At 47.4% G+C, this 22,292-nt stretch overlaps 1 protein-coding gene across 1 annotated transcript in view; it reads left to right on the top strand.

Moving 5' to 3' along the window:
- PDE6D (phosphodiesterase 6D) overlaps nt 1-19,302 on the top strand; it is a 43,142-nt gene extending 23,840 nt beyond the window's left edge. Inside the window, exons 2-5 of the mRNA XM_066621630.1 lie at nt 10,943-11,031; nt 14,118-14,243; nt 16,959-17,064; nt 18,636-19,302. Coding sequence (XP_066477727.1) covers nt 10,943-11,031; nt 14,118-14,243; nt 16,959-17,064; nt 18,636-18,717 — 403 coding nt within the window. The 3' untranslated portion in view covers nt 18,718-19,302. The remainder of the gene's footprint in view (nt 1-10,942; nt 11,032-14,117; nt 14,244-16,958; nt 17,065-18,635) is intronic.
- The last annotated feature ends 2,990 nt before the right edge of the window (nt 19,303-22,292 follow it).

Here is a 22,292-nt window from a genome sequence, read left to right on the forward strand (position 1 = left end):
GGACATCCACTAAAATTGGGAGGGTTAGGACAGACAAAAGAAAATATTTCTTTACTCAGTGTATGGTCAGTCTGTGGAACTCCTTGCCACAGGATGTGGTGACGGCATCTGACCTGGATGCCTTTAAAAGGGGATTCGACAAGTTTCTGGAGGAAAAATCCATTACGCGTTACAAGTCATGATGTGTATGTGCAACACATTTATAAACATCCTGATTTTAGAAATGGGCTGTGTCAGATGTAAGGGAGGGCACCAGGATGCAGGTCACTTGTTATCTGGTGTGCTCCCTGGGGCATTTGGTGGGCCGCTGTGAGATTAAGGAAGCTGGACTAGATGGGCCTATGGCCTGATCCAGTGGGGCTGTTCTTACGTTCTTATGTAAATGACTACTCAACCATAAAGCATGCTCCATACGACTCCATTTTGCCTCTCCCCGCCAGGAATGGCTCCGAAGGGAGGGGCCGCTAGCCCACCTCCCTGCCAGGCCGAGTGCTCCGCACCCTCTCCAGCTACACCACCGGCTGTGTGGGCTAGTTGCTATTTCTTCACCATGTATACATGTTGTGAAAATGAAAGGGAGCAGAAAATGTACATGTTGTTCTGAGCATCTTGGAGAAAGGTCAGATGTAAATATGGCAAGAATAACTGAAAAAATGATGGAGAAACCTTCAACCAGTTGGCAGGCCCAGAATGTGGAAAATTCGCTCATGCTTTATATCAGATCCCATTTTATGAGTTCTTTTCATTGAGCAGTGCTGAAAGTGAAGCTAGTAATAAAGAGCGTAACTCCAGTAGTTATTTTGTACTTGCACCATTTTCTCTGCCGTATTCTCTCTCTCACCTGAAGGTCTTGGCAGACGGAAGCCAGCACTGTGTCCTCTGAAATGAGCCCCAGTGAAATGAGGAGGGACTTCCAGATGGAATCTTTTTAGGTTTCTAAATTGTTGGCCATTTTACAGAGATCCTGAATAATGTTGTGTGCTGCCTAGGTATACTGCACTATGTGAGAAGTATCCTCTTGAATTTGTTCTGTTTTCTGGGTGTATAAATCATATTCTTTATGCAAAACATTGGTGAGCACCAGCAGCGTGGTGTGCCTTAGCAATTGCCAAAAAGTTATGGTGTGACTTGGAAATTTTAGTGCCTTGTCAGTGTGCCATGAGATATGAGAGGATGAAAATTACTGTTCTAGACACTAAAATTAGGGCTACAATTCTGTACACACCTGGGAGTAAGTCCCCCTGAATTCAGTGAGGCTTGCTTCTGAGTAGCCATGCATTAGGTTTTTAGTGACAGTGGCCATTCTGTCCCAAATGAAGGAAAAATGTGTGTATTGTGTGTTTCGAAATTATCTATGCTACGTAAAGGTCAAGATTTTATTAGTTAAAAAAGTAACATCTTGCTCTTCAGCTAAATACTCTAAAAGTGGTTAACAGAGCCAGTAGTCGTTAGCACATCTCCTGGCAGTCTGTTGGACTTTGCTGCGAGCAGTTCGGAGGACCTGCAGGTTGCGCTCACTGGGACAGACCTTGTATGCTGCTTGAGCTCTCCTCTTTTCCTCAATGACTGGTGTCAACTCCTCAGAGTGGGCTTCAAACCAGTCTGCCGCCTTGTTGGTCTTCTTGCCGAATATGGACAAGGCGGTGTTGTAAACGGTATTCTTGAAATGTTCCCATCTGTTGGATGCGTTTGCGTCGGCCGGGCCTGGAAGAGATTCCTCAAGCGCTTGTGCAAATTCCTCCACTTTTCTCTGATCCCGGGTCTTGCTGGTATCAATGCGAGGTCTTCCTTCCTTTTTCGTGTGATACAGTCGCTTTGTTTGCAGTTTCACTCTGCTGCACACCAGGGAGTGGTCAGTGTCGCAGGCAGCACCATGATAACTGCGTGTGATCTTGATGCTGGGAAGGCTGGAGCGTCTGGTGAGGATCAGGTCGAGCTGGTGCCAGTGCTTTGATCTTGGATGTCTCCAAGAGACTCTATGTTGGGGCTTTGTGTTGAAGAATGTGTTGCTGACACAGAGACCGTGATGACAGCAAAACTCTAGCAGGCGTTGGCCATTTTCGTTCATCCTCCCAGTGCCAAACTGACCTAAGCAAGTGGGCCATGAACTGTTATCAGCACCAACTCTAGCATTGAAATCGCCGAGGATGAACAATGGCTCTTTTACAGGGATTTTCTTGACAGTGGTGGCCAGGTCATCATAGAATTTGTCTTTGGCTTCTGCTGGAGACGACAGAGTCGGTGCATAAGCACTGATGAGAGTGATAGGTCCTGCTGATGACTGGAGCTGCAGGGACAAAATTCTTTCACTTCCCACAGTAGGTGGGATGATGGATTTCAGCAGGGTATTTCTGACCGCAAAGCCAACGCCATGTTCCCTGGTTTCGTTTGGTGGTTTTCCCTGCCAGAAAAATGAGAAATTTCTCTCCTTGACAGATCCGGAATCTGGCAGCCTAGTCTCTTGAAGGGCGACGATGTCCATCTGCAGTCTGCTCAGCTCCATGTCGATGACAGCTGTTTTGCGTGCGTCGTCTATTTCTTGCAGGTCATCAGAGAAGCCAGGTGTCATTGTCCTAACGTTCCAGGTGCCCAGCTTTAGGGCAGTAGTTTTCTGTTTTCTGTTGCATGGTGCAGAGTTGTCGATCCGCTTGTCGGTTTTCACCCTAAACCCCACGCACCCCATGAGGTTAACGGACCGTGGCGAGGCAACACCTTACTGGCTGGGGACTGCCCAGCTTAAGGCGGGCGGTAGCTGCCCAATGAGATGCAATGATCTCTCCCACCGTCGGAGGCAGCCCCTGGCGAGATACAGATAGCAGCTGACACGGGCAACATCAAGGGGATGTATGATGGTATCAAGCAGGCCCTAGGTCCAACACAGAAGAAAATTGCCCCTCTGAAGTCTGCCACAGGCGAGGTCATCCAGGATCGGGCGCAGCAGATGGAACGCTGGGTGCAGCACTACTCTGAGCTATATTCCAGAGAAAATGTAGTCACCGAAGAAGCACTGAACAACATTGAGTGCCTGCCTGTGCTGGAAGAGCTTGACAGTGAACCAACCCTAGAAGAACTTCACGTGGCCCTGGACTCCCTTGCCTTTGGCAAGGCACCTGGAAAAGACAGCATCCCTGCTGAAGTCCTAAAATGCTGCAAAGAGATCATCGTCACTGAGCTGCATGAAATCCTCTGTCTCTGCTGGAGAGAAGGTGGAGTACCTCAAGACATGAGGGATGCAAACATCATCACGCTGTACAAGAACAAAGGTGACAGGGGTGACTGCAACAACTACCGCGGCATCTCTCTCCTTAGCGTTGTAGGAAAGCTGTTTGCCCGAGTTGTACTAAAGAGGCTCCAGGTACTTGCAGAGAGCGTCTATCCAGAATCGCAGTGTGGATTCCGAGCCAACAGGTCCACCACTGATATGGTATTCTCCCTTAGACAACTGCAGGAGAAATGCAGGGAACAACGACAGCCACTCTTTATAGCCTTCATAGATCTCACAAAGGCTTTCGACCTGGTCAGCAGAGACGGCCTCTTCAAGATTCTCCCCAAGATTGGATGTCCACCCAGGCTCCTCAGCATCATCAGATCCTTCCACAAGGACATGAAGGGCACTGTTGTCTTCGATGGCTCCACATCAGACCCTTTTGACATCCGAAGCGGAGTGAAGCAGGGCTGTGTTCTTGCACCAACCTTGTTTGGGATCTTCTTCGCTGTCCTGCTGAAGCAGGCCTTTGGAACTGCAACAGAAGGCATCTATCTCCGGACCAGATCAGACGGAAAGCTCTTCAACCTCTCCAGACTGAGAGCAAAATCCAAAGTCCAGCTGAAATGTCTGCGTGACTTCCTCTTTGCCGACGATGCAGCTGTCACTACCCACTCTGCCAAAGATCTCCAGCAGCTCATGGATCGTTTTAGCAAGGCCTGCCAAGATTTTGGACTGACAATCAGCCTGAAGAAAACACAGGTCATGGTTCAGGATGTGGACTCACCTCCCTGCATTACAATCTCTGAGCATGAACTGGAGGTTGTCCATGACTTTGTGTACCTTGGCTCAACGATCTCCGACACTCATTCTCTCGATGCCGAGCTAAACAGGCGCATCGGTAAAGCAGCTACCACGTTTTCCAGACTCACAAAGAGAGTCTGGTCCAACAAGAAGCTGACGGAACATACCAAGATCCAGGTCTACAGAGCTTGCGTCCTGAGTACACTTCTGTACTGCAGCGAGTCATGGACTCTTCGCCCACAACAGGAGAGGAAACTGAGCGCTTTCCACATGCGCTGCCTCCGACGCATCCTCGGCATCACCTGGCAGGACAAAGTTCCAAACAACACAGTCCTGGAACGTGCTGGAATCCCTAGCATGTATTCACTGCTGAAACAGAGACGCCTGCGTTGGCTTGGTCATGTCGTGAGAATGGATGATGGCCGGATCCCAAAGGATCTCCTCTATGGAGAACTCGTGCAAGGAAAGCGCCCTACAGGTAGACCACAGCTGCGATACAAGGACATCTGCAAGAGGGATCTGAAGGCCTTAGGGATGGACCTCAACAAGTGGGAAACCCTGGCCTCTGAGCGGCCCGCTTGGAGGCAGGCTGTGCAGCATGGCCTTTCCCAGTTTGAAGAGACACTTTGCCAACAGTCTGAGGCTAAGAGGCAAAGAAGGAAGGCCCATAGCCAGGGAGACAGACCAGGGACAGACTGCACTTGCTCCCGGTGTGGAAGGGATTGTCACTCCCGGATTGGCCTTTTCAGCCACACTAGACGCTGTGCCAGAACCACCTTTCAGAGCGCGATACCATAGTCTTTCGAGACTGAAGGTTGCCAAGATGGTTAACAGAGAACAACACTGGAGAATATCCAAGAGAGTGGTCCAACACGCTGACTGCATGTGGCCCATGGGGCCTGTTTTGGTGGCCCTTGAGAACCCCACCACATCCACCCCCTCCTCTTTCTTCAGCAGCTTTTGGAGCTCCCTGCCCTGCCACTCTAACTTCTCCTTTGGAGAAGCTGGCATGGCATGGCAGGAAGATTAAAAAACCCTGCTGCCCTCTTCAGCACCTGGCAGTGACAGTCATTGACCTGGCAGTCATTATGTCGCTGAAAATTAATTTTGCATTTGTGTCCTGGGGGCTAGTGTACTGAGGCCCCTTAGTGGTAAGAGCTGGCCCACCCTGATCAAAGATAAATCGGCATACTGCACCTATATGAGCAATAAGATAACTACTGCAGCAGGAGAAATAAAACTGGTCAGCTGGCATTTTAAAAGGCCCATGGAAATAAAGCCCTTGCATGGTGTAGTCAGGACATGAGGGTAGATGCTGAGAGAGCAGGTGGAGCACTCCCCTCATTTCAGAAAGCAGGGCAGCCAGAGAAGGCTCTTTTGACAGTGGCTTCAGGCACATGTGGGGAAAGGTGGTCTCTCAGGCATATACGAGCATGTGTTTTACTTGAACTGGTATTGTCTGCTCCCAACTGGTGCCAGAGGTCCAGCAGAGATGATCTTTCCTGGTGCAGCTTCCTGAGTTTACTAGGAGATGGGGGCATTTGAATTGGGGGTTCTCTGCATGCAAAGTGTGTGCATTAGCTTGAGCAATGTCCCCTTGGCCTTTTTGTTAGGTTCTTGTCTGATCACTTAAGGAAACATCTGAAGATGCATTTTTCCCCCAGTGGGATCTCATGCCTGCTGTTGCTGAATCAACAATATTTCACGTTTGAGTAGTACTTTCTGAGAGTGCGCTTTGTGTGTACATTATCTTGATGGAATCCTTTACAACAGCCCAGTAAGGTAAGTATTCTCTCCATGCTGCAATAAGAACATAAGAACAGCCCCACTGGATCAGGCCATAGGCCCAACTAGTCCAGCTTCCTGTATCTCACAGCGGCCCACCAAATGCCCCAGGGAGCACACCAGATAACAAGAGACCTCATCCTGGTGCCCTCCCTTGCATCTGACATAGCCCATTTCTAAAATCAGGAGGTTGCACATACACATCATGGCTTGTACCCCATAATGGATTTTTCCTTCAGAAACTTGTCCAGTTCCCTTTTAAAGGCGTCCAGGCCAGACGCCATCACCACATCCTGTGGCAAGGAGTTCCACAGACCAACCACATGCTGAGTAAAGAAATATTTTCTTTTGTCCTAACTCTCCCAACACTCAATTTTAGTGGATGTTCCCTGGTTCTGGTGTTATGTAAGAATGTAAAGAGCATCTCTCTATCCACTCGGTCCATCCCCTGCATAATTTTGTATGTTTCAATCATGTCCCCCCTCAGGCGTCTCTTTTCTAGGCTGAAGAGGCCCAAACGCCGTAGCCTTTCCTCATAAGGAAGGTGCCCCAGCTCAGTAATCATCTTAGTTGCTCTCCTTTGCACCTTTTCCATTTCCACTATGTCTTTTTTGAGATGCGGCGACCAAAACTGGACCCAATACTCCAGGTGTGGCCTTACCATCGATTTGTACAACGGCATTATAATATTGGCCATTTTCTCTTTCCTCGCTGCCGCACATTGGGTCGCCACTTTCATCAACCTGTCCACCACCACCCCAAGATATCTCTCCTGATCTGTCACAGACAGCTCAGCACCCATCAGCCTATATGTGAAGTTTTGATTTTTTGCCCCAATGTGCTTGACTTTACACTTACTGACATTCAAGCGCATCTGCCATTTTGCTGCCCATTCTGCCAGTCTGGAGAGATCTTTCTGGAGCTCCTCACAATCACTTCTGGTCTTCACCACTCGGAAAAGTTTGGTGTCGTCTGCAAACTTTGCCACCTCACTGCTCAACCCTGTCTCCAGGTCGTTTATGAATAGGTTGAAAAGCACCGGTCCCAGGACAGATCCTTTGGGCACACCGCTTTTCACTTCTCTCCATTGTGAAAATTGCCCATTGACACCCACTCTCTGTTTCCTGACCTTCAACCAGTTCTCAATCCATGAGAGGACCTGTCCTCTAATTCCCTGACTGTGGAGTTTTTTCAGTAGCCTTTGGTGAGGGACCATGTCAAACGCCTTCTGAAAGTCCAGATATATAATGTCCACGGGTTCTCCCGCATCCACATGCCTGTTGACCTTTTCAAATAATTCTATAAGGTTCGTGAGGCAAGACTTACCCTTACAGAAGTCATGCTGAGTCTCCCTCATCAAGGCCTGTTCGTCTGTGTTTTGAGATCCTATCTTTGATGAGGCATTCCACCATCTTACCCGGTATAGATGTTAGGCTGACTGGCCTATAGTTTCCTGGGTCCCCCCTCTGTCCCTTTTTAAAGATAGGCGTGACATTTGCTATCCTCCAATCTTCTGGCACCGTGGCCGTTTTGAGGGACAAGTTGCATATCTTAGTCAAGAGATCAGCAACTTCATTCTTCAGTTCCTTAACTCTTGGGGAGTTACTCTTGGGTCTTAGCAATGGGGAGCTGAGACCAAGAGGGAGTGGCTTGCTCACATAATAAGTTCATGGCCAAAGTGAAATTGAGATGGTTAGCTGCAACTTGACACCCATTCAGTGTGACTGTGGTCTAGATTCAATTTTTTTTTCTATGTTTTGCATTACTCACTTCATGGCTTTTGTATGGTTAGCAGTTGAAACTTATAGTTCTTATAAGGTAAAAGGTGAGATACTGTATTTTGCTTCTGTAATAAATTAAAAAATCCTAGTGTAACACAAGAAATATGTGTATGCAGGCCTCCATGTGCACATACACAATGTGTGTGAGGAAGCCCTGTGTTCCAAGCAAGTTAAATGTCTGCCTCCAGAAGGTTTTGCAATAAGTCTTTGCTGACCTGTAAGTCAGAAGAATGCAAGCAGGCCAAGAGAATGCCCTGTCCTTGCACTCTTCTCCCAAGCTGGCCTGTGCTTGAGGGATTGGAGTTGACTTGACCTCTGTGATCAGACACTTTTTCTGTACTGTGGACTTGTGGTTTGCCTTATAGTTTCTCCCAGTCCTGACAGCCACAGATACCTGGGCTGTCTACTCTCTCAACTCCCAGCTGCAAGTTCCAGCCATATTAATTTGGCTTCTGTGACATAATATACTTAATACTCTCTAGATTCTGCCCACAGGTCCTCGCTGCTCTTCTGCAGACACCTTTCTATTTTTAACAGCAGTAGTTCTCCTTCTTAGGTAGAAGACTTGTTAAACCAATTAAACCCATTAGGAGGTAACCACGCATGTGGATCTGAATCAAGGTATCTTTAATAGCTGCATTATGTATCATGTCTGAGTACTAGACCTTCCTAGTTACTTAAGCTGCTAACTAGATCTGCTAAGTGGTAGCTGCTCTGTTAGCTACTGTCTTCCTTGGTTTGCCTTTATTTTCCAAGGGCTGTTAGTCTCCCCCATCCTGTTTTGAACTGGAGTGTTATTACCGTTTTGGGGTCTTTAAGTTGGGAAGCTGATGCTGAAGAATTTAGTCAGATAGGATATTCTTTGTACAGTTTGTTGCACTGTTAGGAGCAAATTCTCTTCTTCATTAAGCGAAGAAGCCCTAGGCTAGTATAGAGCAATGCAACCAAACAAAACCTTTCTCTTTTACATATATTTTTGGTTCAGTAGGTCATATGATTTTCATGCAGAAGGTTCCAAGTCACTTGTATCTGTGCTTAAAAAGGCCTTAAGTTGCCAAGGGTTTACCTAGACTAGCCTGAGACCTTGGAGAGCTAATGCCAGAGTATATAATACTCAGTGAGATGGATCAGTGGTTTGACGGCATCAGGCAGCCTTACAGTTCCCTAAGAAGAGAACTATGAAGTTCTGTGACTGTTTCTAGAGGATCCCACTGCTTGGTTAATTTAGGTATGTTATAAATAGTTCCAGCTTCTTGTTGCTTGACCTACTGATGCCTGACCTCATTACTGAAATAATGTGAGTGAAGCGCTTTGAACCCTTGAGAAGAATCAGTCATGGACCACTTTTATGTCACCTTTACAATCTCCAACCGTTGTTTTGTCTTTGCCGTAACAGCCCTATGCTCTTACTCCCGGGATCTCATCCACATCTGCACAATGAAGGGAGCTTTCCAGCCAGCCATGTGGCATGAATGCTACAAAGCCCATCCTGCTCACTGAAGTCAGGGGCTCTTCCTTTTGGGCACATCTTGAACTTTGTGCCACAAGAGCAGCTGTCAGCTCTGCAGTTAGGCCAAGTGGGCTTTTTCAAATGAATCTGCAATACCGTATTTTTATAGCCTCCTCTTCCACAAACCACTGTGTGGCTTTGGGAGCTCCTTCTTCCAGTTTTTAGTCCCCATGTGAAGTGTAATTCTTCCCACCATCCCATGCCCAAATTGGGAGAGGGAGGAAAGAGGAAGGAAAAAGCTTCCTGATGTCAAGAGGGAAAAATTCCCAATCCAAAGTGTGGTAGTGTTTTTATTACCCTACTATGGATTATGGAATTTTTTTCTTCTCTTAATGGACCATAAGGGCATCTATGGTGTTGTAATATTGATTGAGCACTTGTTAACCTTCAGATGAATTGATTGCTCTTTGTTCACCAGCTAATGAGACTATAGAAAATCTGAATAATATGCATTATCTCTATGTAATAAGATGCTCTCTACGATTGAGCCTTGCATGTTTCTGGGATTGGTTCAGATACATGTGTAGGGTATCCAGCAGTTGGGGTGCAGAAAGTAACAGATGTCCTTTGCAGGTCTCTTATTGTCTCTGCGCTTTTTAGTATGCTTCTGCTTCATTTTACTTGTAGCTAGTCCTGGTTTGTGTTGCTTTACAGAGCAAGAATCTAAATGTTTTCACACCTTCTGGGCATTGTCTCGCTTCCTTGTAGGACATCCTAATAAGGTGACCGTGAAAAGATGCCTGAACTCTATCCACTGTATTAAACTGGTTCTGTCTAGAATTCTAGGTGTAATTTCTCTTGCATGTTGGTTTGTATTTATCATAGAAGCTAAGACATGACACTTTGTGCATACAGTATTATAGCCTTCTGCAGAGACAAAAAACACATATTCCAGAATGCTTAGAGTTCACTGCCTGCTGCAGCTCTTACTCATTCTCTCCTTGAATACCAGCTTTTAATTTCTTCTGTTGCAGATATAGTTGTAGCTGTCTTTGTGAAGAGAGCCATTCTGTATAAGGAAAATTCTCTTCCAAGAACACTCATACTTTGGGAGAAAACTGTTTTATTTTTTTGTGGATTTTGGTGTTTTCCTACAGTTAGAAGTGCAGAAGGTAGTGTTGTGTTTTTATTCAAAATTTACATTATAATTATAAATAATTGCTTTGAAAGTGTATTAGGTATGTGATAGAGGTGGTATAGTGTCTGCAGATGGAGCCACAGTCATTACCGATGCACCCCCCCCTTCCATTGAACAATAAATAAAAACCAATTAAAACTTTTATTTTTTTCACGTTTGGTTTTTTTTAAACAAAATTGAGAAGTGCAGAAAGTGGTGTTATGTGTTTATTTTGTTATCACCATTTTCTCCCATCTCTACTCGCACTCTTCCTCTATATTCCATAACATTTTTGGAACTTGGAAAGGGCTCATAGCTTGGGGCAGAGCATATTGTGTATGCCAAGGTCTCTGTGTTACCCTCTGGCATCTCCAATTAAAAAGAATTTCAGGTTTGGGGAGCCACTGCTAATTGGAGTAGCACCACATTAGGCTCGCTGGATTCGTAGCATCACTCCACAGAAGGCAAATTAGTGAGAAGACTTTTCTTCTGTTACAGGGAAAGGTAACTTCTTTTGGAAGGAAGGGTGGGGAAATGTTCCTGGGAGCTTGAGTTTTGCAATGGCTGCCTTTCTTAGTCAAAGCATCTTTCCTGCATGGGAACTGAATACTACTGTGCATTGTTAATCTGCTGCAGGCCGCTACTGTTCGGTACAGAGAGTCTCAATACCTCTTAGAATAAGGCTGTGGTGGGTGGAGTTCAGAAATGTTGTTCCGTTTCCTTAATCGTCTCCCAAACAGAAACTGGATGAATCTCCGGGATGCGGAAACGGGGAAGATCCTCTGGCAAGGCACAGAAGACCTCTCAGTCCCTGGAGTAGAACATGAAGGTATGGCTGGGCCGGTGACCTTTGTGTGAGTGTTGGGGGTGGAAGAGGATGGGGGAGGAACCTGAAACATTAGCTAGACTAGCTTCAAAACTCCTTCATATATTTCTATAGCACCATCCATGTAAATGATTATAAAGTAATATAAGCAAGAGAAGAGATGGGTCCCTTTCCCCAAGGAGCTTGCCACCCAGATCTTGACTCTGGAGGAGGCAGAGGTAGGAAAAGGAGAGATGAGGAGAACCAGGGATGAATGTAAAGAAATGCAGTTGCATATTCTTGGGCTTCATGGTAAAGGTGAAGTGAAAAAGTGTTTTGAAGGAAGTGATGGAGTTGGCACTACAGAGGTGTTCTGGGCGATGGCTCTAGACGCGAGGCAGCAAGAGTAAGAGGTTGCACTACCTAAAGGAGAAGGAAAAGTTTGGGTGGCACCTGAAGATGATAGAAGTCTACAAGAAAAACCCTGCTGCACTAGAGCAAAGTGAGTTGTCTAGTTCAATATTCAGCTTCTTGCAATGGCCGACCAGGTACTTCTGGGAAGTCTACAAGCTGAGCATGAGCAGGAAGCACAGAGGCTTCGAGCAAACTACAGAGAGAGTAGGTGCATCCTGTGGTGTTTGATTCCCAGAAAATTGTCTAGGGCTAGATGGCTGAAGCCAAGCCTTTCCTCTGACTTGAGGAAGTGGAAGGAGGATGGGTCTTTCTGATGTCAAACTAATCTCCATAGGCGCTCAAAAGTAACAAGGTTTACTGATTCTGCTGATGCTTTCAGAATGTCTCCAAAGCCTATCACAAGATCAGAGAGGAGCCCTGCCATACTAAAAGATGTGCTTGCCATTAGCAAGTATGTGTTTGGGCGCCTATAGATGCCAATTTTGATTGGTGCATGGTGTACATTGTTGGTTTTTGAGGGTATTTTGGTGTGGTGTTGCCTTGGCTAGCTAAGGGAAGGCATACAGTACTCCATTTCACCACCCTTGGAGTGAATTCTCCCCCCTTCCTTGATCAACCCTAACTGGGATTTGAAACTGCTTGGCAAATCGTGTTCAGAAGGAACCTAGTTAGTGTTAACTGTGGCTAAGGCTGGCTGGGACAGCAGAATTCACTGCAGAGAAGGAAAGTGCAGTTGCACAGTCTGGGCCATTACAACTGTGCCGGCTCCATTAAAGAATAAAACTAATGACCTTGAAAGAGTGAGGGGTGGCTTTTGTTTGTTAAATCATAAGTTATCTCCTACTTGCTTTGATTTCCATAGACATCTGTACTAAAGCTTTGGCAATATGCTTGTTTATGTCCTTGCAATTGCTTAATTGGTGGTTTTAAAAGGCATTCCAACTAAAATTCTGACATTGGCAAGCAGTCCCAGTATATAAACGGTTAAACAAAATCCTCTCTCAACTGCTAAATGGCCCAATATGCAGGGAGTTCTTCTGCACAAGACCCAGAGTGAGCACAGGTTTCTTGTCTGTTCCAGTGAGACATGTTGGTTGCTGGTGCCTCCAGCATGCTGCACAGAACATAAAAGATGGGTCCCAGCCTGAACAGCATGCAGTTTCAGTATTGGCTGTGATGTGTGATGAGCAAGGGAAGGATGCCTTCATTGAGAATCATGTCGTATATGTGTGCAGCATCTGTAGAAGGACATTTGAGTGCAGTTCCAAAGTGTAGGAACTGTTCTTGCGTATTGCAAGGCACTTTAGAGCATCAGGTGGTTTATCCTGGTCTTCCTTCAGGGATCTCAGGAGTGCATAAATTATCCCTCCATCTCGACAAACTTGTGAAGCAGGTTAGGCTTAGCAAGAGCTTAGAATGAGCTTCATGGTTGAGTGGGAATTGGCACCTGGGTCCTTCTGGGCATAGTTCAACCCTTAAACCAGAACTCCACAGTGGGGCTCCTTTGGTGGTCTGGCACCCAGTTTAGTTCAGGTCTGGGCAAAATGAATTTACTTGACATAATTTATTCCCACCCTTCCTCCAAAGAGCTGAGTTGTCCATTTTATTTTTGCAACACCCCATGTGGGAGGTGGGGCTGAGAGAATAGTGATTGGACCCAGGGTGTTCCATAAGCTTCTCAGTTGAATAAGCAGTTGGACCCCAGGCTCCTTGGCCCAAGTCCAACCTTCTACCTGCTGCAGGAGAGATGGAATGAAGGGTGGTCCACCTGGTGCCTGCCACTTGCAAGGATTCCTGTCAAGGGTGCTGAACCGGACAGGCCTTGATCCAGTCTCGCCCTGCAGTTTTGGCAAGAGCTGGATACTCAACGCCAGCTGGACAAATGTCCAAAGAGATCCTGCATCTACAGGCTTGCTTTGCCTGTTAAGAAGCACTGCTGGATAGTAGGGATTCTAGTGATAAAATGGTTTTCGGAAGAGGTAGACAGCCTCTTCCCCCCCCCCCCCCCCGCATTGTGTTGTGCTGGAGAGCATTGGCTTCCCCTCATTTGGCCTCTAGTGACTTTTTGCCCTACCTCCTCGATGCAGGCATTAGCCTTGTGTGTCCTAATAAGTGTGTCTTTGGGTATGACTGGAAATGTGAAGCCAGATGGAGGAGATGCTCGGACAAGCCATTAATCTGGCTTTTTGCCTTTTTCTAAAGATCCACTTTAGCCTCCAGATCTCCTGGCCTTTTCAGTGCTGTGCTTTTTGCAGCAAACAGCTGCACTAACCTGCTTAGTAATGTAACATGGGTTTGATGCCTCCTGAATGCTGTTTCGCTTAAAAGGTCACGAAATAATTAAAACCTCTGGATGGGTTCAGCAGCGATGGTAACCCAGGATCAGTGACTTGAGAGAGGAGTCTGCCTGCTGTCTGCTTAAGAGGCTTTAAGAGCCTAATCCTATGCATGTCTACTCAGAAGTAAGTCCTATTATAGTCAAAGGGGCTTACTCCCAGGTAAATGTGGATAGGATTGGGCTGCAAATCCCTTATCACTTGGAGAGGTTTCTTACCTTCTCACCCAGAAGCCTTCTCAGATCTACTTGGAATTGCATCCTGCACCTGTTTACCCTTCACAGAATTGGGAAGTGCACTTTCAGCTGTGCAGGACTCCTCTTGCTTTTTGGATAACAACCTGTGTTCTTCCTCTACCAGCTCGTGTTCCTAAGAAGATCCTGAAATGCAAGGCTGTGTCTCGGGAGCTGAACTTCTCTTCAACAGAGCAGATGGAGAAATTCCGTCTGGAACAGAAAGTGTATTTCAAAGGACAGTGTCTAGAAGGTGATTCCAGCATATGAATGGAGGGAAGGAGAGAAGTCAGTGGAATGGGTATTTCTTTCTTTCTAGCAGTTGATGCTGTCCTTGGAACTACTTGTCCTTCCTTCAGTGAGCTTATGGGAGGAGCTTCAGCACTTCAGGCAAAGAGCTCCTCTGTCAGCAGGTAGCCATAAGAATGATCACTTACAGGATGTAGCCTTACTGTCAAGATGGGCTAGAACAGGGGTCGGCAGCCTTAAACATTCAAAGAGCCATTTGGACCCGTTTTCCGGAGAAAAGAAAACCTTGGGAGCCACAAAACCCTTTTGACATCTAAAATGAAGATAACACTGCATATATAGTTTTTTTTACCTTTATGATCTGCTGCAAGCTCCCCTTCCTGTGCTAACCAGACAATATACTTATTGTCAAGATAGATATATCTTGACAGAGGGCCCAATCCTATCTAACTTTCCAGCACTGATGCAGCCCAGACGTAAGGAAACAAATGTTCCCATACCTTGAGGAGGCCTCTGTGACTGACTCCCCACTACAAGATGCAGTGCATGCCCCATTAGAATGTCTGCACCGACACTGGAAATCTGGATAGGATTGGGCCCTGAGACGGCACTCTGAGGCACACACAGGGTGACCAGATGTCATAACAATAAAAGAGGACAGGTCACCCCAAAATGTAGGATATTGAAGAAAAATGTAGGACCACAAAATAAAAGCTAAAAACACTCATCTATATTGATTATATATTGATCAATATATAGATTATATATTTATTATATATTGTATTATTGATCTCATGTGCCTAATTTAAAATTACTTATTATTGAATTTAAAACTGTATTACATATAATTTATTAATTACAAGAGGGAATGCGTTGCCTGCTCACAGGGAAAAGCAGGACATTTAAGTTCTTTTTCAGGACATGGGGCTAAAAAATAGGACATGTCCTGGAAAAAGAGGACCTCTGGTCACCCTGGGCACACACTGGGATGGTGCATGCTAAGACGGCACCCTTGAATTTAGCACTCTTCATTTTCCCCAGGTCAACCCCCCATCTTTCTTGCTCCTGAAAGAGCACCCCTTTCTAAGGCTCCCACAGCCCCATCTCTGCCCTCCTGCTCCCCATGGCACCCCAGAAAAGCAAGGTAAAGATGGAGTTACACAGGCAGCCCTTCCACAGCCTCCCTCTTCCCCACCCACCCACCCTTGTAAAGTCAACACTCCCCCCCTCTCCCACTGCTCTGCCTCACCTATTGCCCTACAACCTATTGTAGGTTGCCCTCAACCTATTGCCCTACAAGACAAAAGTGAGGTCATCCCCATTGCCTCACTGTGCCAAGCCCCACCCCACAGCTGTGTGCACAGGAGATGCCCACAAGGGGACTGCAGGCGCCTTCTGCCCTCTCCTGGGAGCTGCCCCTGCCCCTGCCTGCCCCCACCCAGGCAGCCCTGCCTGGGCTCCCTCTCCTGCCTCTGCGCCCCCCACCGACCCCCCACTGGAAGCCCACCCGCCCCACCCCTTGCCAGCCACACTCAGGATGGCAGGAAGCCAGTAGGGGAGCCTGGCTGCTGTCAGCCACACTCACCATATACAGGACGAGAGGGTGCACAGCGCATTACGGGAGCAGGCAAAGCCCCAGCACACCATCTTCCCAGGCAGGAGTGGCCAAGCCCCCCTTTCCCTCCCCCGCAGCACAAAACAGTCTCCCGCTCCCCCCAAGGGGAAAGCAGCAGCAGCAGCCCGTCCTGCACACAACAATCTCCCCCTCCGCCCAAGGGGAAAGCAGCTGCCGCCCATCCTGCCCCTTTAAATCCCAGCCTGTAGGAGCCAGAGCAGCAGCCGCCCTCCAGAGCAGCAGCCGCCCGTCCTGCCCCTTTAAATCCCAGCCTGCAGGATCCAGAGCAGATGGCTGAAAGAGCCGCATGCGGCTCTAAAAACACAGGTTGCCGATCCCAGGGCTAGAATAAAGTGACAAGATACTTTAAAGCCTAACATGAGAGACAGGTTGTTGCCCACTGAGCTTACAAATGAAAACTTCTTCAATGGGGGGCAGCAGCCAAGGAGAAGCCCCCAACATCACTGCTCCTAGAAATAGACTCCCTTGTTGACTAGCTAAAACCCATTGCTTTTAGCCACCCTGCCTATGCAGTGAGGAAGGGTTGGAGTCATATCTCAGACCTTATGCTGAACTTCAGAACTAGCATGAAGACAGATGCTAAGATAGGTGCTTTTTGTGCTAGGTGCATTCATGGTCAAAGTTAAGTGTTGCTGCTGATCATATGGCAATTCATTTGTGCTCCCCCCGCCTGCAAAACTTTAACTAGCCTACTTGTCCTAGTCATTTATGAAAAAGTTGGTGATTTGTGCTACATAGATCATGTGAAGGAAGGAGGACCACAGTGCCCCACTCTCCTCCTCTCATCTTCAAGCACTTCTCATGCTGCTTGCTTGCAAATGCTGACCAGGAACTGTGAGGATGGAGGAACTGTAGTGCAGTGGCAGAGCACAGGCTTGTGGTGTGCTTGCTGCCATATAAGTCATGTTTGTGTGAACTCTCTTGGGCTCTCCCTTTGCCGTGGGACCTGGGAGCTGCACAGCACAATCTGGCTTCTGCAACAGGCGCTTGTCTTAAATGAAGAGGGAAGTTTTCTTCATGGGTGGCTGTTGGGACAGGAACAGTGAGGAGCTTGAATACCTCTCCCCCTTCCTCTCTTTGCAGAATGGTTCTTTGAATTTGGCTTTGTGATCCCCAACTCCACAAATACCTGGCAGTCCTTGATAGAGGCCGCTCCAGAGTCGCAGATGATGCCTGCGAATGTTCTAACGTGAGTAGCTGTCATGTGTGAACCTTCCAGCAAGGATGGGGCTGGATGTTGTGTGTTGGGGAGAGGGGTTCTATCTTATAGAAGCTTCAAGGCTGTGTGCATTTCATGCTTAAAGGGGTCAGGATTATGCTCTGAAACACTGGAATTTTGTGATGTGGTAGTTATACAGTTTGCATTTCTGCTTTTGCTGATAATAGGGGAAGCAACAGAGCAAGAGCTGCCTCTTCCCTCTACCCAGTAGAACACTTTCTCAGCCACTTGTAGAGTCTAATGATTTGCCAGGCATGTATCGCCAACCTCCAAGCACTGTATGGTGTTTATTGTTCATCCTCAAGGCCTGGAAATCTGCTTCTCTAAATATGATAAGCAGCACTGATAGCCTTCAAAGTATCCAAGCCATTTCACCCACATTATCCCAATAATTTTTGCAACAATCCTGTGAGGTAGGTCACTATTCCATTGCAGAAGTGGAGGCCTTTCCCAGCCCTGCCTGAAGATGCTGCCAGTACTGGAACCCAGGACCTTCTGCCTGCAGAGCAGATGCTTTGCCGCAGCTGCAGCCCTTCCCCACATTCATGTGGCTCACTGTTTATGTCAAAGACAGCGTGATAAAAGAGCAGCCTTGTTGGAGGCTGTTGTGAATCTCCTCCTGAGGATTAGATGGCGTGAGTTCCCTGGCCTGCATGTCCTTAGTTCTGCTTTGCCTTCTAAATGAGTGACTCCAGGATCGGGTCACTTCTGTGCCTGTTGCACACTTGCAAAGGAGTGAATGCAGCAGACCCTGCTGATCAGAAGCTGCATGTTTCTCCTTGCTTCCCTGGAGACAATGGAAAGTCATATCAGTTGCCCCCAGGGATGGGGTGGGAGCAAGGAGAGGCAGGAATTGCAGTGAAGTGGAGCTGTTAATTGCATCATGTAAACAGGACATATATTGGATAGTGATGCAAAGTTTTATCACGCTGTGTGTCTGTCTGATAAACATTCCTTACCCAGGAAGAAAAATCCAACTACTTGTTCTTAGTAAGTGGCTGATGTAATGTGCAGAAACAGTGTATGCCTTCATTGTGAGCATTCAAACCAGGCAGAAATTGGAAATCTGTATCCCAGTGAAGGTGTAAAAGAAAACTTCCACCATCGCTCATGTCCAGATAGGTGATATGGAGGCAACCAGGTGTATGGCTTCAAGTGCCTGCCCCATTCATGTCTCTCCTGGACTGGGCAGGTCTGTCTTTATATGCTGCTTTGTGAACCTTTTGTTGAAAAGTGGTATATAAATACTGCTAATAATAATAATATGCACACACATCTTTGAGTGGGGGAGGTCCCAGGTTTACGGCCTCCAGTTTGATGAGGCCTGGGAGATTCATGGCAGACAGTGGTGGGTAAGGATGGCCCAACAACCTGACTCGGCAGAAGACAGCTTCATCGACTCCAGTGGGTTCTACCCACCGTAGTTGGCACCATTGGGGGCCCACAGTGGCTCTGGTGACACATCTCAGCCTGTGCATCGGATGTTGGTGGCAGCCTTTTTACTTTCTCCTCTGACCCCCTCCCCCTTTTCCCCTCTGCAGTGGGAACGTTATCATAGAAACCAAGTTTTATGACGACAACCTCCTTGTAAGCACTTCCAGAGTAAGACTGTTCTACGTTTGAGAGGAGGCCCTGCCGGGGATCGAGCCTGGTTTAGTTCCCCCCATCCAGTTCCTGGTGCAGAATCCCCACCCCACCCAAAAAAGTGTCCAGTGGAAGACTCTTCCTTTAGGCAGTGACCTTGGGGACCCGCTTGGTGTGAGTTGTGACCTGTGCCCTTCTTCTGTGCTCCTCCGCCTTCTCACTGGACAAGGCCGAGCTGTGTGGGGTGCCCCCCTCCACTCAGAAGTTTGAGAGCCAGGGAGGGCTGTGGAGTCTGGATCTGATCAGCAAACAGGCAAGCAAATGGTCGTGAAGGATCAAGACTGTAAATTATGTTTAGTTTTTGTTTTCTAATCCTTTGTATGTCTCTGGGTCTTAGAACTCCCTTCCTTGGCAGGCAGTCTGTCTGTCTCCTGGGATCTTCCTTGTTTGAGTTGACTCCCATTCCTGTCTCTCTCTTTTTTTAAATACTCATTTCATCTCCAATTTCTATGTAACTGGTCCAAATGTCATCCCCCCCACCCTCTCTCCTTAAACTTGTAAAATAGACTGTGATATTATTACATAATGTAATTAAAATAAATTTCTGAATTAAAAGCAGACATTCCTACCACTCAAAGTCCAGGTGAGATTTTATGTGACTTGTCCTCTTATTTGAAAACCCCGGGGAAGATTTCCACATGCTATCCAGAGCAGCATTCACCTGCAGACTGTGAGAGATGGGGCATGCATCATGACAGGGGTCTTTTCTGCTGGTGAAGAAAAGGCTGAAAGGTGACAATAAGCACCCTAAAAAAGCATGAAGAGTTATCCTGTGAAGTCTGACAATCTCTGGCTTAAAGGATTGTCCAACTGTAAAGATGGCTGAACATGGGGACAAGTTGCCTCCTCACTGTGGGGAGGGGGGCAGGTTGTAAAAACAGGGTAAGCAAATACTTGGCTGGACTAGTTCAGGTAGACTCTGCTTGAAATAGGAGCTGTGGCTGGATGACCTCCTGAGATGGCTGCCACAAATGGACTCCTCCAAAGTCTGAAGGATTTGCCACTCTCCTGCCATGCCAAGCCAGCATCATGGTTTGCCTCTAAGCCTACTGTGCCAGGCACAAGCACAGAACAGGAGAGACTGTCAAGCAGGTATTCTCTGTATGAAAAAGTTGCACTCTCTGGTTATGCCACATGACCATCTGGGCATCACTTTTCCACTGTGTAGGGAAGGGTGCAACTCATGGGAGGTAAGGAGAAGACTGTTGTTCTGATGAAGGTGCAAAGAAAAGATTCTTGCTGCTAGTTGGGTCAGTGATCTGGGAGGGGGGAGGAGAGTCCAGAAGGGGCAAGATTGATCCAGGAAGTTCTTCCAGCTTGATCACGCAACATAAACTGGGTGTGTACTTGTGCACAAAGGAGCAGAGTGTTTCCTTCTCTCACTGTTCTCTAACTTGCACTGGTAGAGATGGCAGACTGGGCTGTGCTTGAGACAGCAGTTCATGGAATTAGCTGCAGCCTTTTCACCTAAACAGCCTTGTTGATAGTAAGTTTTCAAATCCTGTAGTCAAGGTGACAAATCAAATACAGGCATGCCCCCTTATCTGCGGGAGTTCCATTCCGGGGGAACACACCCCCCCCCCGCAGATAGCTAAAACTGTGGATGTGGGTGAATGCCTGTCCCCACAGTTCCAAGAGGTTGCCTCTGGAGAGCCTTCTGAACTCAGTAGAGGCTGAGGACGTCCATCCCTGGCCTCTGCCAAGCTTAGACTGAGCAAGGCAGTGAAAATAGCACAACTTCCAGTTTCTCTGTGAAACCAGAAGTGATGTTTTTAATGCCTTATAAGGCCCAGGAAAGTCCTCCAGACCCCCGACAGAGCTCAGAAGCTCTCCTCACCCCCAGGGGTGTGTGCAGGGGGGGTGTGCACTGGGGGCTCCCCAGACCCAATCTGCAGATAACTGAATCTGTGGATATAGGATCTGTGACATGGGCCCCCTATATAGAATTTATTTATAAATGGAAAATTGTGGAAATTAAACTGAATAAACCAAACAGAAAGTTTACCGTTGGCTTAAAGCCATGATAGATAAGCTATTATCAGGTATAGAAAGTTGTATTTGTATAAAGTTAAATTCTTTTGTTGAAAAGCTGCATATAAATATTCTAAATTAAATTACCAAAAAAACCCAACACAAATACCTCCTATTATGTTGCATGGTCCTCAAGAAAAATCTCTTAAGGTGCTTTATGGGCGGGTGAGGGGTGCTGCTGCCCTCCTTAATTGGTCCTTGCAGTAACACTATGGTGAAGCAAGTAGTTCATACTCTTGCATGGATACTGAGGCTGGGCAACTGCCCTTTCCCCAAGGCCAGCCAGAAGGACCTTATGATCTAAGCCAGCCATTTTCAACCTTTTTCAGCTCACGGCACACTGACAAGGCACTAAAGTTGTCAAGGCACACTACTACTTTTGAATTACATTATCATGTTACAATTAATTGTAATTAATATAACTAAGGGCACAAGCCTAACCAGGTCTACTCAGAAGAAAGTCCTGTCTTGTTCAATGGGGCTTACTCTCAGGAAAGTGTGGTTAGGATGGCAGCCTTAGATCATTACATGACAATGAAAGAAATTCCCAGAGGGTTGGAGAGGGAGGTGTATGTGGTTTCTGGAAAGATTTTGAAGCAGGTCTGTTCAAACTGTTATCAATTGATGTGCTCTGATATGCCAGGAAGTGGCAAAGAGAGATGAGATGAGACTGAGCACACTGGAGAAACAGAAATGTGCTGTGAGGGACAGTGGGGAGATGTGGCTGAAACAAGTGCAGGATTCACTGGGGTGGGGGGGGGAGAGAGAAAGGGAATAAGAGGCACCTTCTGAACTTTGGAAGGTGGTGAAGAGGGAGGGGGGCTGAAAGAGAGGGGTGAACTGCAATTATGATGGGGGATGTGTGTGCAGGAGGGGAGGAGGTGGGGTGGGGGGGAAGAAAAGCATCACTTGCCTGCTCATTTATTCAAGAAAGAATGCAATCAAGTCTCTGTGTGTCTACTCAGAAGTAAGCCCCATTATAGTCAATGGGGCTTACTCCTAGGTAAGTGTGGATAGGATTGTGGCCCAGTGCCCTTCCTGCCAAAGCCTTGCCAGGGTCACTTTGGGGCATTGCAGACAAGGAAAAGGGTCTCTCCAGGATCCTTGCCAGCCAGCTGCTTCTGGCTCCGACCTGCTTCCACCTTCAGGCTCGCTCTCACTCCCTCCTCTCGCTGCTCGCCCTCACTCCCTCTGCATTCTGGCCCGCTCTTCCAGGCTTCTCTAGCTGCCTGGCTGGCTGCCCAATCAGCGCTCGGGGCAGGCACCAGCAACAGCAGGAGTGTTCAAGCCCCTGCGCGGCTGCCTCTTTCTCTCCTGCTGCGCAAGGCTCTAAGCTGCCACTTCTCCCCCTCACACAGCTGCTGCCGCCGCCATGACTTGACTACTTGGACCAGTAGCACACCTGAGGCAGCCTCATGGCACACCAGTCAAAAACCACTGATCTAAGCCTTGAACCCAGGTCGCCTAGCTTGATGACCAAGGCTCTCCCTGGGGGAAGGCATCCGGGTAAGATAACTGGGTCC

This window comes from Tiliqua scincoides, chromosome 3, assembly GCF_035046505.1.
Source record: "Tiliqua scincoides isolate rTilSci1 chromosome 3, rTilSci1.hap2, whole genome shotgun sequence".
In the NCBI taxonomy this organism is placed as follows: domain Eukaryota; kingdom Metazoa; phylum Chordata; class Lepidosauria; order Squamata; family Scincidae; genus Tiliqua; species Tiliqua scincoides.